At 40.2% G+C, this 14,824-nt stretch overlaps 1 protein-coding gene across 1 annotated transcript; it reads right to left on the reverse strand.

Moving 5' to 3' along the window:
• Positions 1-7,533: 7,533 nt before the first annotated feature.
• sla1a (Src like adaptor 1a) lies at positions 7,534-13,463 on the reverse strand. Its single transcript, XM_085262835.1, has 8 exons — positions 13,286-13,463; positions 12,789-12,885; positions 12,346-12,445; positions 12,056-12,142; positions 11,696-11,799; positions 11,008-11,139; positions 10,397-10,526; positions 7,534-8,897 (listed from the first exon to the last, which is right to left on the reverse strand). The coding sequence occupies exons 2-8, from the start codon at positions 12,859-12,861 to the stop codon at positions 8,696-8,698; spliced, it is 828 nt and encodes a 275-aa protein (XP_085118961.1). The 5' UTR covers positions 12,862-12,885; positions 13,286-13,463; the 3' UTR covers positions 7,534-8,695.
• Between the last annotated feature and the right edge of the window lie 1,361 nt (positions 13,464-14,824).

Consider the following 14,824-nt stretch of genomic DNA (forward strand, 5'->3'; position numbering starts at 1 on the left):
TGCTCTATTGCCACATCACAGATTCCCAGTTTGGCCCATTTTGTTTAATTTCCATACTTTGAACTGCACGTAATTTTTCTTTTCACGTAGCTCTAATGATTCTTGCAGATGGCGTATAAGTATGTTGAGTCTGCATCCTTATTATGTAATCAAGAGATCTGGGAGAAAATGGATGGAGGAATGAAGGAATGTTTCCCTCTCTAGACCTGATAAATAGCTTCTCTCATCCACATGCTGGACATATCTGGCATGAAATGCCACTCGTACACTGTGGACACTGCTGAGAGAACAGTTTTGGGGCACTGGTATCGGCACGGGGCAGTAATGATGACTTCATCTAGGGCACGTACTTGGGAGAGAGAGAGTGAGACTCGGCTGACGTTTGGATTCACAACGTGAGTTTTCCATTTATCTGCTCACCACCACTACCCAGACTTGGAAAGTTTTGCTGTCAAGATCCATCCTAATGAGTGTTTCCATTACTCTTTCGCCTGTGGTATGCTCTAGTCTGCAATTAATTTGCAATGAAAAGACAAAACTATCGTAGAAAGAGTGGCTGCAGAGCCAGTAAAAATGGAGTCATGCCCAATAAACATATCCATACCTAATATAAACTAACATTGCTCCTTATGAACCCTGCATTTGTCATGTTATGCGGTCTTTTGTCACATCAGAGGACAATCTGTGAAACCCACAAAAATGCCCAATTTCTTCTCATCTCCGATTGTTATATCATAATGAAAGAGGTTTGCACTGTATGACCTCACTTTAAATGTTTCCTTGTGGTGTGTGTCTGCATCTGTGTATCAGTCTGCCTATCCCCATATGTACTTGTCAGTTTGTGTACATTTCCATCCCATTTAACACTGATTACTGGAACAAAATACTGCTCACTTCTCCACTCTCAGAGTCGATGTCGAGGTTCACTTGCAGGCTGTTAGACAAGCATCTCTAGGGCCTCCAGCAGCACGGGCTTCTGTGTGGGATGCACACGTAGGTCCACGTCAGCTACTGCAATAGCAAGCAGCCATTCTTCTCTGGGCGGCTATTTGTCTGTTTGGCTCCAGCAGTCCTTCCCCAGATAGTTCCCTTTGCCAGATGACTGCCTGATAAGGGAAGACTAGGGCTCCAACCAAGAAGGAGGTGATGCCTGCGTGGCTTATCAAAACTCTGGCTTCTTCTGCACTTACCTAAAAAGAATTATTATGGGGGAGGGGATGGAAGTGGTTCATGCAGACAAGGCGTCAGAAAGACATCCAGCAGTTCATTATCAGGGAGAGACATTTTATGAAATCCAGGTTTGTTCTTCACTTTTCATCATTCAATAAAAGTCCAGGAAAACAGGAGGTATGCTGCTCTTAGACATACTGCCTGTCTTTTTTCTTTCCCTGGAAAGCGCCACGGCACATCTGTATCTGACATTAAACAGACTGGGTCACATGCTGCCAAAATGCACATTTAAGCCCTTGATTCACGATTGCGTGTGAAAAAAAAAGGTGAAAACAAATAAGAAATGTAAATGTTATACTGTTTTTTGTTTTAATGTTGTCACATGTAACTTTCTGCATACATGAAATGCTCTAAATCAAGGAATCGTCAGTATCACAACTAAAAGAATACTTTTCTACAACTGATAGATTTAAATGGTTAATCTGCTAAAACGCAACACCATAGAAACTCCAGAGCGCCTTAATCTGGAGATCTCTTATTTTTTTAATAAAGAGATTGTATTTGCAGAGTGGAGTGATCACTTTGAGAAACTTGTGATAAGCCATGTTATTCTTCCTGGAACTATCTGTGCGGTAATCAGCAGCCAAAGGTGCAAACAACCATGTCAGAGCTTTTCTGTTGTTTCTGGTCTTTCTCCAAAAGCAGCACAGCCACAGGCACTGAAAAGTGTGCGTGTGTATGTGTGCGCTTACGTGTCAGTCAACAGGTCAGTGTCTTTAGCAGGAAGATAGTTTACAAGCAAATGTTTTAGAGGGGATGAATATGTGGTTGGCTGTTTAGAAAGTAATCACATTCTCGCAGTGGCAGTAATGTCTTTGAGCTCTTGAAATTTTTACCTTTTTGTTCTGTTAATGGGGATTTCTGAGCAGCAAAAAAAATAATGTGCCGAAGTGCACCTAATGCTGAATCAAAAGGAAAGTGTGAAGGCACATCTCAGAGTTTGAATCTCAGCAGCCGCCTGTCCCCGCATATTTAAGTGGGTTCATATGAGATATTTGTATAACTTTCCATCACCATGTGCGCTGCCCAAAATGTCTCTGATGGTGCAGTAGTTTGCATGAGGAACATGGTAATATTCAGAAAGCATGACCGCTGCCAGGAACTTTCACACCTGCATCGAATTAGAACGCTAAACGCAGCGAGCAGTATTTAAATATTTAAATGCGAGCTTTTAACTCATTCACTGCCAATGGCTGGCAGTGAATGAGTTAAGAGAAGCAGATTAGGTGTTCCTGGTAGTGGCTGTACTTTCAGGATCTCTCCAGAGCTGTTCAGGGCTCTCTAGTTGGATCGATAAAAAATTGGAGCACAAAGGCAAGTTGTTTCTGAAGTTGGTCCAGTGGTGACGTCATTTCAATGTGACCACTGAAGTGTGAAGACAAAAAAAGCTGCAGCTTATTTTGTTTGCATTCTGTCCTCTTGCACTGAAGGTGAACTATGATTCAGTCTTTTGTGCCATTGTAATGTCAAGTATGAGTGGTCACGTAAGCTATGTGATAGATTAATGTCCCAGTAGTTGTCTTGACATTTCTCCCTCTCATCAACTCTGTATTTTTTATTAATCGAGCATTCATCTCCAGCCCAGAGTCTGACCTGAAACCCATCCATCTTAACTGCCTTTTATTTTTCTTCATTTCACTGACTAGGAAGTGCGTCAGACTTGTTCCTGACGCTAATATGCTCACAACTGCCATCCTGCTTTTCACTGCCAGAGAGCGATGGGCTTCAACGGGAGCTGAAGACAACGGAAAGAGTGACACAAAGTCCTCTTGCACGTTTAAGCAATTTTTCACAGGTATTGAGATATTAAATGTTTAAATTCTTGACACATGGTTTCACCTGCCAGAGCAGTGAAAATTTAACAAGACTTTTTATAGCATGCTGAAGGCAGTGTATGCTTGCATATTAAGTCACCAACTGGGCTTATTTAGGTTTACCAACAACTGAATTCCCATTTAGAAAGTGCCTGTGGAAAGCTTGTGTTAATTATTTAGAAGAAGCCACGTGGCAAACAGCTGCTCGAAAATCTCCTCACTGAAAATGAGCTTTTTTCCAAGAGGACCCATCCACCTCTTGTAATGGCTGTATAGCGCAGCAGGAAAGGATGCTCTGAGCTTTTACTCAGCTGGCGACTGAGTGACAGCAGAGCCGAGTTATCCTTTTCCCCCCCCCTCTCCGAATACCTATCCTTCAACTACTTCCAGAAAATAATTTATGCCTCAGGCTGACTTTTCCCAGATTCAAGTGGCTGTTTTCATCATATTTACCCTCTTAGGTTTTTTTGCCCATTAAAGCAGGCTTTGCAGATTTCACAACATTTTATTTGGCAAATAAAACGTGCCTGTATTGTTTAGCTATGTTATGGTGGTAACTGGCTGTGAATGAAAGACACCAATCGCACCTAATAACTGTGAACTAAGTCACTCAAGTCTGGATAATAAGGTGTTAAAAGCAACGTTTTTTTTGTTATGTGGAAAATGATATTACAAAGCCGTCCCCTCCAGGATTACCACAGAAAGTGCACAGCATGGCGCTTGTGGGTAATAGCATCTGTCACTGTGTTTACTTTGGCTTTTTTTTGTAACCTTTCTATATTAAACATGTGAAAAAGTAATTCTGTAATGATCATGCACATCACTTCCTCATTCTTTGGTATTTATGTGAAAAAGCTTCAGAAATGGAAGTAGATAGAGATTCCTAGCAGCGCACATAAGACCTTCCCATTCCCTGGCGAAGATGTGGACCTTTGGAGTTTTTCTCTAGTGACTGTTCGGTTCTTGTTTGTTTTCTTTTTGGTCTCTGGACAGCCTTGGATTTGGTTGTGTGTATTGGCTGAGGCCCCTGGTTCAACATTAAAGGCCATGTTCTCATGTGCTGTTTCTGAGAAGAACACTCAGTGCTGTTGACATTACTCTTTGGAGGAGGTTTTTCACCGGATTAGGAGAAACTGTCAAAAGCATTTACACTTGATTAGTGTAATTATTGAACCACTGGCTTCTTAGTAAAACCTTATTATTATCTTTCAATGTGCAGCTACCTTGTTCGTGTCTGTTTTGAGCCTAAAATGGGATAAACATTTGGGGTTTGTCCTAATAACCATGTGAAAATAACATGAAATGAAATATGCCAAAATGCCAGTATTCTCATTTGCCACATCAGTCCACAGACAGGTGTTTAAACTAATACTGCAAAAGTTACTAAGTGCCCTCGTTATCTGTAAAATGTGAGCAAAAGAGTTACAGTTCATAGGGTCAGTGTCATGGCACAGCAGTGGCAAAGCAGTACAATATATGTCCCAATCATTTGCAATAACATATACTTGGAGTATGTACTCAAACTAAACAGAAAATGTTCAATTTCAAACTCAGGGTTAGGCTGATTTTTATTCTATGTCTGCAGGAAGTGGTAAGAGTTAAAGTTAGAGCGGGAAGCCACTTTTCACACCAAAATAAGCACAGGGTAACGTCAGCTCGCAGTGTGAGGTTTTCAGACAGGAAATGAACATACTAATGTCTATCTGCACCATACACTGATCTGCTACGACACTGAGGAAGCTGAAGTGCGTAACAATGATCATCTTATCTTTGCAATGCAACAAGTCCTGGGTGAAAACAAACAAACAAAGAAAAAAAAATACTTAAAAACCGATGATGACTGATGCAACGAGCAGACAAAGGATTCAAGACAACAACCCAGCATTCAAATTCCCCACGTCCTACTTTGATATAGCATTAAAAGGAATGTGGTGGAAAAAGCCAGAGCCAGAGAGTCAAAGCCAGAGCTGCTCTGATGACACGATCAACACTTAAATGAGCAAAATTCCTAAAGTTGATTATTAAGACCATATAGAAGTTAAAAAATAAGCCATAATGAAAGTGATAGTTTGGAGAAGGAAAGCAGCAATGTAAATTAAAACAGAATATTTCTAATTAAGCAAAGGAAACATTTATGTGGATTTTTAGGAGCTCACAAACAAGCACTGGGTCCCACAGTGGCAAAGTCAGAGGTTTTTATAGCTGGGCCTTAGGGGTAGTGGAAAGGATGTGATGTGATCAGAAGAACGTGATTAACAGAAAGCAGGCTGTAGGATAAGGGATCCCCATCCATCTCTTCATTTCCTTCACTTATCCCCCTTTTTGTTCTGTGCCTTGATCCCATTTTTAGAGGCCGAGTTATGAGCAGGCTTCAACTCTTCTTCCTCTTTTTGTTTTCATTCAGGAAGAAGAAAAGAGGCCAGAGTGCGTTGTTGGAGTGTTTTTCTTGGTTCTAACATCCACTGCAACATCAAACAAAAATCAAGTTGAGAACAGGAGACTCAAGCTTGAATCCCTTTTGCTCATCATAAAGTCACAGAACCCGGGGGTTTCTCGTAAGTCGGCATGAGCTGCACGGGGATCTGGTTACGTTAAGTTTGAGCTGTATTTTTTCCTCTCTGCGCCTCACTGAGGGCAATTGTTTTCACCATGTACAACAAAAGTGTGATGATTGGCAGGGTGACGGGGTATCACCTTTCTTATCTGCATTAGTGTTACAGTAAGTGCTTGCATGGTTTCAGGGAACAGCTGTTTTTTCTGTGTTGGATCTTCACTGATTTGAATATGGATGAACAGAGTGATCAGAGGCAGAGTTTGTTTTGAATGTATAAGTGACCTTTGATGGACCATGCTTCCCATGGCTCTGCCTTCATTCTGATTCCAAGTTGAACTCTTCAACCCGCTTTCTTCACCTCAGTTGTTCAACTTTAAGCAGAAAATGTGTCATGTGGACAAACCGCACTAACAGCAAAACAGCAAAGTCGCTCAGCGCGCAATCTTCCTATGGTTTAGCCTCCAGTCTTTTCTCAACTGGTTGCACATGGTCTGCAGAGGGGGCCTTATGTGAGAAGTCACTAACGCTGACTGGAAAGCAGTCTCTGCATGGTGCAGCAGTAGGCTACCAGACGTGTGTGTCTGCATCACTGATTGTTCCATTCAACACACACACACTCACGCGCATACACCGTGTAACCCCACTTGCAGATATTTTACGAGACTTTAAAACAAGCCAACAGAACTATTTGATCTTGCTCTTTAACAGAGAAGAAAGTGCTGAGTTTGCCTGTACTGATTACACACAGTTGGCTCATAAATTTCACAAAAAAACAAATAAATACAATTTGGCAAGGTCGCCAAAGTTGTAGCGCATATGTTCTGGAACGTAAAGCAATTTCCTGAACTATTCTTCTACAACATACATTCTCTGCAAATGCTCCAAGGCTCATTTCATTTTCTCTAAACCCTTTCCTCTTCATCAAAATCATTTCATCATTTTTTTTAAATATTTCAGAATGTAAAAGAGGTCAAACAGTCCAGTATTTCATATATTTTTGTTATTTTCTGTATGCAAACACAGGCCAAACGCAGACCTGTGCTTTAACCTCTAGGACACTGTTCCTTTTTCAGCCATAATGCACTACACGTAGTTGAAATTTTCCCACACATCTGACTGATTCGACAGCTCTTCTGCTTGCTTCCTCGGACGCGTTCGTCATTCTTAGTTTCAGACTCGAAAACATCGGCAGTTTTGCTCGGGTTCATTGCAGATTTGCAGTAAGATATGATCTTATTAAAAAGAAGTTGTTCCATAAGACCTTGCAGAATAGCGGAAGTTGAGCAAATATCAATAGGCCGACTGTGTGTTTGTGAAGAAATCAGAATTCAGAAGTTCTCAGAAATTTCCCATCATGCCGCCACATCAGATGAACAGTGGGTACAGTATTAAATCTGAGAGGGTGAATGAAAAACAGGATGCTTTGACTTTTGTTCTCATGGGCTCACATTTGCCTAAAGAAATCTCATGCTAAATAGGGGGAAGCCCAAATCCCTTTCTATTTGGTTAACAGCTCATTTTCTCAAAAGGGGCAGTCTTTTTTTTTTTTTAATATCTTTTTTCTCTCCATTTTTCAGCACTGGTGCAGAAAGTGCAAAATATATGCATGAGTTGCAAATGGTGCACAGACAAGCATGATGATAAGAGATTGGTAATGAAACTAATTGATGACTATTCGCTAATTTGGTTCAGTGAACTGTTACGTTAACAGTAAACCTAACCTTGAATCACAATATGCTTTTTTGATGTTGTTGTTTTTGGGGTTTTTATACGCAGCAGTCATCCTCGGGTTGAGTCCTGAGCTTCACACACCTTCACAGCTGGTGGGATATTTTTGTCTTACTTTTAGGTCATGTGCGTGTTTTTCTGCTTAAATTTAAACATGCAGTACACCGATGTTTACCAGAAATACTGTGACCTCTCTAATGGTTAGTATTGCAGTTGACTGGTCTTTATTCCCATGAAACATTAAATAAAACATAAGGCAAAAAAGCATCAGACTATTACCATAACAGCCATACCTGTAATTGATTGATACATGAAACATGATAACTGGTACATATTAATTATATACAGTATTCACACGATCCTGTTGCACTAGTAACACTAAAATATTGTTACCAAGCCCGGTAACGATATTTGTAACCTGAGTTGCTCAAGTTAGATAAATTATTACACAGGAACATACATTTCAGTGTTTAGGAAACATTAATAAACTAAAAGAAAATTACAAGAAGAAGAAAAAAAACTATTTTGTGAACAACCCACACAGCATATATTATTGATAAACCATTTGGAGCCTTATCGTGCTTCACAGAAGTGATTATTTTCCACCCTCTGGGGATATTTAAAGGGCCAGTTCACTCAAATTACTAAAGCGGATTATATTTTTTACAACCTCTGTCTATACACATGGTCTCACTCTCTTGATCGGTGGGTCACACCACAATGAAAGCCATTAATTAGAGGTTGGTTGTTGATAACTGCGACACTGGCTTGTGTAGTGAATCTCATAGTGAGAATTAATATTGAATGACAAATCGTAGGATGGCAACTATAAGAGGAAGCCACATTTCGCTCAATCCCCCCTATATTTGTGTGTGAATAAATCACTGGTTGAGACACACTCATTATATGATCTTCATCTTCAATGCATCAATTTAGCCCCCAAATTCAAATGATCTGAGTTTGCCTGTGTCTCAATATGACCATTTTACCATAGTAATAAAACTTAAAATAGTTTGAAAGCCACAAAAAGCCATATGCATATAATTAGAATCTCTCCCACATCACTCATCACACCATAATGCCAAGCTTTGTTTTTCCGCCCTGCGTTCGGGTATTCACATCTAAATTGCACCATCATCCAGTTCAACTACTTCACAAGTGTAATTGGTCATGCGATTTGCGTTATTGTTAAAAGTACTTCAAAGTGCTCAAAGTAGAAACAATGAAACGCCTCGATGTTTTGGGGTAATAGTTTCGGCTCAGTACTGTTCTCTGCTGGCTCTGAAGGAATCGTTAGTAGATTTCAGAGGAAGTTGTCTACTGGCCTCCACTTAAAAATAGTCCGGTCTTTTTAGCTTCACTGTTGCATCTAGAAGTCCTCGTCATAGTCAGTGTTCGGAAGGCCATTTTCAGGAAGCACATACAGCGATTTGCTTTTCTTCTTCCTGCTATCTGATTTCACCTGTGAAGGGTCTTGATCGCCAGCAAAGGACAGGTAGGCAGCGATGCTGTTCCTGACTCCATAGCTCACCATGTTTTCGTTGCAGGCGTCTGTGCTGACCAGCTGGTTCCTGTAAAGTGTAGAGATGAATACAATTAATCCCACCTTAGAATAAGGACAAACCTTCAGTAAAATGCTGGATTTGAGTGCAGTGGTCAGGTTCTTTGTTTTTTTTACTCAGTTTCAGCATTTAATGTGTTTTCTAACCTGTAGCCTCATTCACACATTTTTTCTTCTTCACATACGTAAGCACTTTTAACCTAACATTTAAACAGGTGCATTAGGGACAATTCAAAGTTCAGTCTGTCGCCCAAAGAAATTTCAAAATGGAGCCAGAGGCTGAACCACTGACCTTCACATTTAACCGTTAACCAGGCTCCACCTCCACAGCTGCCTCAGATATTCATTGCTGCCTCTTGTTTAGTGTCATGATTCACCGATTTCTTTATAAAATATCTTTTGCATATTTAATAAAGATTAAAAAAAGGAAACTTATAACCGTCATACCATGGTTATTATAACTAAACTTAAAATGTAACTTAAAACTTAAATGGAAACTAAATATTAAAAAATAATAATTTCTGAAAACCAAAATTAAAGTGAAAAATAGACTTTTGAAAAAAAAAAACATGAATGGAAACAATTTTGTGATCTTAGAAAAATATGTAACATAAATTGAAAATAATGAGGAAATACTGTATCATGGGTTTTAGTATTTGTTCGTTTGGTAAAGATTTAATTACAGCTTGTCAGATGAGACACTGGTGGACATGTTGATTGTGGCTCCTGAGTGTCAGCTGTTTTTTTCCTGCTTTTCCTAAATCTTGCCTCTGACAAATGCCCTCCATACAATAATAAATAAAGAATAAACAGTGTAAACAGTTACGGTGAATTAACAGAAACAGAACATCCAGGGCAACAGTGCTTTGTTCTGTTACTCCACTGTGAGCTTTCTGTTGTTGAAGCTCAAATATATCCCCATGATACTGTTGCACAAAGTTGGTTAGATGCTGGCTGTAGATTTTTTTTTAACAGTGCTTAAATGTGTTTTTCATTAAAATGCATTAAAATTGTATCTCAAAGGCTTAACGTTAAGGCGGGACAAAGATGGCAATTTTGAATTTTATTCAGTTCAGTTCAGCTCAGTGTTATTTATATCGTGCCAAATCACCATAATAGTCACCTCAATGCACTTTGTACAGTAAGGTAAAAACCCTACAGTAATACAAGAGAACCTTATTAATCAGACCACCCTCTATGAGGCAACACTTGGCATCAGTGGGAAGGAAAACCTCCCTTTTAACAGGAAGACCGAAGAACCAGCTTCAGGGAGGGGCACACAACATGCACTGTCACACTAACATGCTTCTAACTTGATCTTCTGACAAAGGCCAGCTCCCAATGTTGCAGTTTTAAAATAAAGTGGACAGACTTTTCCCCCCAGTTCTTCCCTGCACATGCTCCTCCACTGGGCAGCTTTTGTGCAATTCTGGCTAACAAATATTCAAATAAACACACTTCATGGCTGTCGCCTTCATAGCAAAATATTTATTTGAATCTCATCTGTACCTGTCTACTTTGTTCCAGTCAAAGTTGCGTCGCATCACTACAGGTGGAGCTCCAAGACTTGCATCTGGCGGCTGAATCGTGCCAGACAGGCAGGGCGAGGTCAGCACACAGCATAACCCATCTGCAGAATCTGAAAATGCAACAATAGGGGAAGTAAAATACAGCCCCCAGGCAAGACGAGCAAAGAACAAACATAAAGTTGCAAAATTTGCATGAACCACTCAACACTTGACTGCTCTAGCAAACATACAAAGCAAACTTATATATGTGTCAAGAGTATTGCACTACTTCAGCAATTATCACAACCGCTTTTCCTCACTGTGTACACAACAGTGCTTATCAAACATGCAAGTTGTATCTCATTTCCCGTTGTGTTCCAAAAATATTCTTTCAGTGGAGGAAATATATATAGAGGCTGAAACACTGATAACAAATACTTCTATATTAAGAACATGAAACTGTATTTTTGTTCATCTAAGCGTGTGTGGTTTCTGAAGTTCGTTAGTACTTATATGTGTGTGTGTGTGCCCCTACACATGATGAGTTTGTTTACTGTCTCACATGTGAACTAAAGGTCTATGAGAAAGCAACATATTTACGTATCTACTCACCAGAATAATGATTGATCATATCTTCAAGGCATTGGAAAGTGAGACGTGGGGAGATGTAGTACCAGCTGTTGTCAAGTCTGAAGATACGATAGTGCTTTACACTCCTGTGCCTCACTGAGAGCGAATACAGACCTGAGGATGTGACACGCATCGCATGCTTTGAAGACAGGCTTTCAATAATGACATCAATCTTGAAACAAGACCATATGATTAATAACAATAACATCAATAACTACGGCTTTGAGACAAAGCAGAAGCAACGTGAAGTTCAGTCATGTGGTGTAGTTTCCATCTCCTGTCAAGTTTAGTCATTGGATTTATTTATTTATCACAGGTCAATGGGACTTTGGCCCAGTTAGAAGTCATTTCCCTTTTTACGTGTCTTTACAGATATAGTTTGACATTTTGGGAGATAGGCTGTTTGCTTTCCATTCAGCCTAAAGATGCAACCAGCAGGCATTTGGCTCAGCTTAGCTTAGCAGTCATTGGCCTGCTTTATCTAGACCTCAGTAGCAGCTTGCTGCTTCCTCCCCTTTCCAGCTACGGTTAACTGAGCGGTTAATGGTGTGACTATGCTGATGTCCTGTGTCGGTAGTTAAGTCTCAGAGGTAGTTCATGATTGCTTTTAACTTATTCACAGAAACCAAGAATTGGAATCAAATGAAAGTAGTCGTTTATTTGTTCTTACCTCTCTCCCTGGTGCTTTCTCGGACCAGAAAAGAACCCACTCTGTTCCCGGGTAGAAGAAGCAGTTCTTCCGCCTTCTGCCTCTCCACACCTTCAAACAGCCAGCTGATTGAACCAAAAGAAAAATAAAACCCAAATGAGTATTTAATTCCAGATTAAATACTAGTGGGGATAATAATATAAATCACCATATTTATTAAATCAGCACAAACGCAGCTGTAATATAGGGCGCATCACCAATATGTCATGCCCATTCTATTAAAACGACAGCTCGTAAAGCAGAAGGACCTATTTTTATCAAGTTCAAGCAAACCAACCAGACCAGTGGAACGGAAGATAGTGTCAGTGAGGTGTTACTTACCCATGGTACACTCGTGCTACATGGCTGCCGGGTATGTAGTTCTCCTTCCCCGTTTGGATAGAGCGCACTCTCCACCAATAAGCCTCCCTGACAACGACACAGAAGCAAAGAGGAATTAAAAACTGACCTTTTGCCGAGCCACTTCTCTAAATTACACATTTAGAACACTCCATTACAAACAAACCTTTCTTTTTGACTTTGGTTTCCTTTTGCTGCACATAATCTCCAAAACTTTTCTCTTTTCTTTTCTTTTCTTTTTTTCAATTAGAAAAGCAAGCACATGAACTTACTGCGCAACCACTTTGAGCTTTTCTCCCAGTCTGTAGATCGGCTCGCTGATTTCAGGAGCAGGATAGTCCTGGAGCACCACCACCACCTCGTCTTCTGTGCCTGCAAAAACAGTAATATTTGCAGCCTTTACTGGCAGCCAAATGTTGCCGTTGTGATTTAGAAATAACTAAAACTGTCCGAAATCAGTTTTTAAGACTAGATTTGTGATTTCTTATGTATGTGTACTCGTGATTTGTGTTTAATTGCCTAGGTTCAATTGCCACATCATCATAGGCATGCATAATGAAACATGGCGAAACAGTAAATTCTGGTATTCAAGATATCAGTGTCTCTTCGGTCAGGGATTATCACAGTGACTGTTGTTGCTGCCAAGAGTGCAGAAAGCTCCCAATCTGTAGTTTTTATCAGCCTGCGCTATTTATACACTAAAAGGACATCTTACCCTTCAGAGAGGTTTCAGGGTTTCCGGTGTTGACCTTGTTCTCAGCACTCACACCTCGCATCACATTCCCCATCCTCCAGATGGACTAGACTCCAGCCTGAAGTCAGGACAAAAAGAAAATAGACAGACAGGAATCACTAGTACACGTCTCTCTGCTCTTGATCTTGTAGTCTACATACTGACCATTGAGCTATATCTCAACTGACACATTTGTTGCAAAATGGGGAAGCTGAGGCTAGATGTTATCGAACCTATTTTTCCATTGCAGCACCGAGCTTTGTGTACTAACTAACAGACTGTGAATTTAGATATTGCCACATCATATACCTAAACTTCAAATGATCTTACATAACGCATATTATGATTAATCCATGAAAGCATTTCGACAGATCCTGCCTGTATTTATAAGTCACAGTATGTAGCAAGACAGCTGGCTAGTATGAAGAAGCGACAGGTCCGCTTGAGCAGATGCAGCTCAGCAAAGTGTGAACACTTACTTGCAAAATTTGTGGCTCGTTGTTTCCGATGGCATCAAGGCCAGCGAGAGAGATGATGACCCAAACAGGGCATCGCGGCAGCAGCAGAATCTGGAACTAGAACGGCACCATCTTCACAAGAGTTTACAGGAATGATATGTCACCCACTGGGGTGACAGCTCTGCATCTGACTGCAAACTCACTTCCTGTAATGAAATGAGGAAGAGAGCAGGCAAGAGTGTTGTTGAGAAACACGGTGAAACATGCAAGAAGAGACTTCACAACAGCCTCGCTGTTAGGGAAACCAAAAGCGCCGCTGGGGTTTTTTGTTGTTGACATTTTAAATTTATAGGTGGGCTTTCTTTCATAATGTTTTGGTTTCACAAAGTCAGTGCTGATCGCCAATAGTGAGTGTGCTTTTCCCCCAAAATAACGATGACAGTAATAATCTGTTCAAATCATTCAAGCCCCATGGGGAAGTTTCAAACTTGGTTAGGTGAAACCAGTAGTATTCAAAATGCTAAAATCATATCAGTGTAGTTCTCTTCTTGAAAACCCCTCAAGGGAAGAATAAGAATACTTTGACAGAATCAGCAAAACTACCCTTATTGTTTGTAGACTGTGGGAATTAAGTATCCAGAGAGAAACATCTGACTGTTAGGGAACACTGCTTTTACAACAACTGTCCGTATTTTCAAATCATATACAAAGTTTATAATAGCCTATAGCTTATATTCCATGTTACATGAAAAAAATATATATAAAAAAATACACACAAGCTTCTCTGGCAGTCATGCAACACTTGTGACATCACAAGTGTTTTTCTTGCAGTCTCGAGGTGTTTGTCTCAGGCAGGAACTCATATTACCCTGCATGTTGAAAAGCGGCACTGAAGATGTGTTACAATGGTACCAAACATCCCAATGTGACAAACTGGGAACGTGAGGCTGCGGTATTGTATCCTTTTATTTCTGATCCCACAAATGGAACATGTGGGGTACCACAAAAATGCCAAAAAGTGCTTGGCAGGCCCCCGGCACTGGCAGAGCCCAGTATGTGTCTCCTATGTGCCTTAATTCAACCAACTAACTCTGGACAGCTATTTATAATCTCAGCTAATGTTTAAAAATGTAGTACAAAATATGGTTATGTAACTGTATTTTTCATATTAAAACCTGGATTATTCTTCTTCAAAACTACGCTTTAGTGAAATCTTTAAAAGACTGAGTTAGTCCTTCCTTTTAGTTTTTGGTGGAAAGGGGGATAAGGTTAGCTCTGAGTGATAAAATTCCTAAGAGGAAGTACACAGAGTCATGCATCACATCATGTACCAACTGAACTGCGACTAAACCATGCTTTACGCAGTTCTGTTCTGCGTAGCAGCAGATACTGTGGCTTGGTGGCTACCGTGAGACTCCAGGACTCTAACAGCTGTGGTTGCCAGGAAGGAAGTCTCCACCAGCTTAGAATGAAAATAAATACCAGGTAGTTTGTGTGCTGACCAAATTTACTTTTATCTTTAGAATTTTTAGCACTTCTATGTAGTTTTGTTTTGTTTTT

This window comes from Mchenga conophoros, linkage group LG22 (assembly GCF_057382185.1).
Source record: "Mchenga conophoros isolate Kocher_MC1m ecotype Shallow Benthic linkage group LG22, M_conophoros_male_GT1.1, whole genome shotgun sequence".
Lineage (NCBI taxonomy): Eukaryota > Metazoa > Chordata > Actinopteri > Cichliformes > Cichlidae > Mchenga > Mchenga conophoros.

Excerpts from the sequence above, each read along its gene's own strand:
- sla1a (XM_085262835.1), bottom strand. The coding sequence starts at position 12,861 with ATGGGGAATGTGATGCGAGGTGTGAGTGCTGAGAACAAGGTCAACACC. Across the intron at positions 12,446-12,788 it reads CCCTGAAACCTCTCTGAAGG|GCACAGAAGACGAGGTGGTG; the intron begins GTAAGATGTCCT and ends CTGTTTTTGCAG. Across the intron at positions 8,898-10,396 it reads GACTGGAACAAAGTAGACAG|GAACCAGCTGGTCAGCACAG; the intron begins GTACAGATGAGA and ends TACACTTTACAG.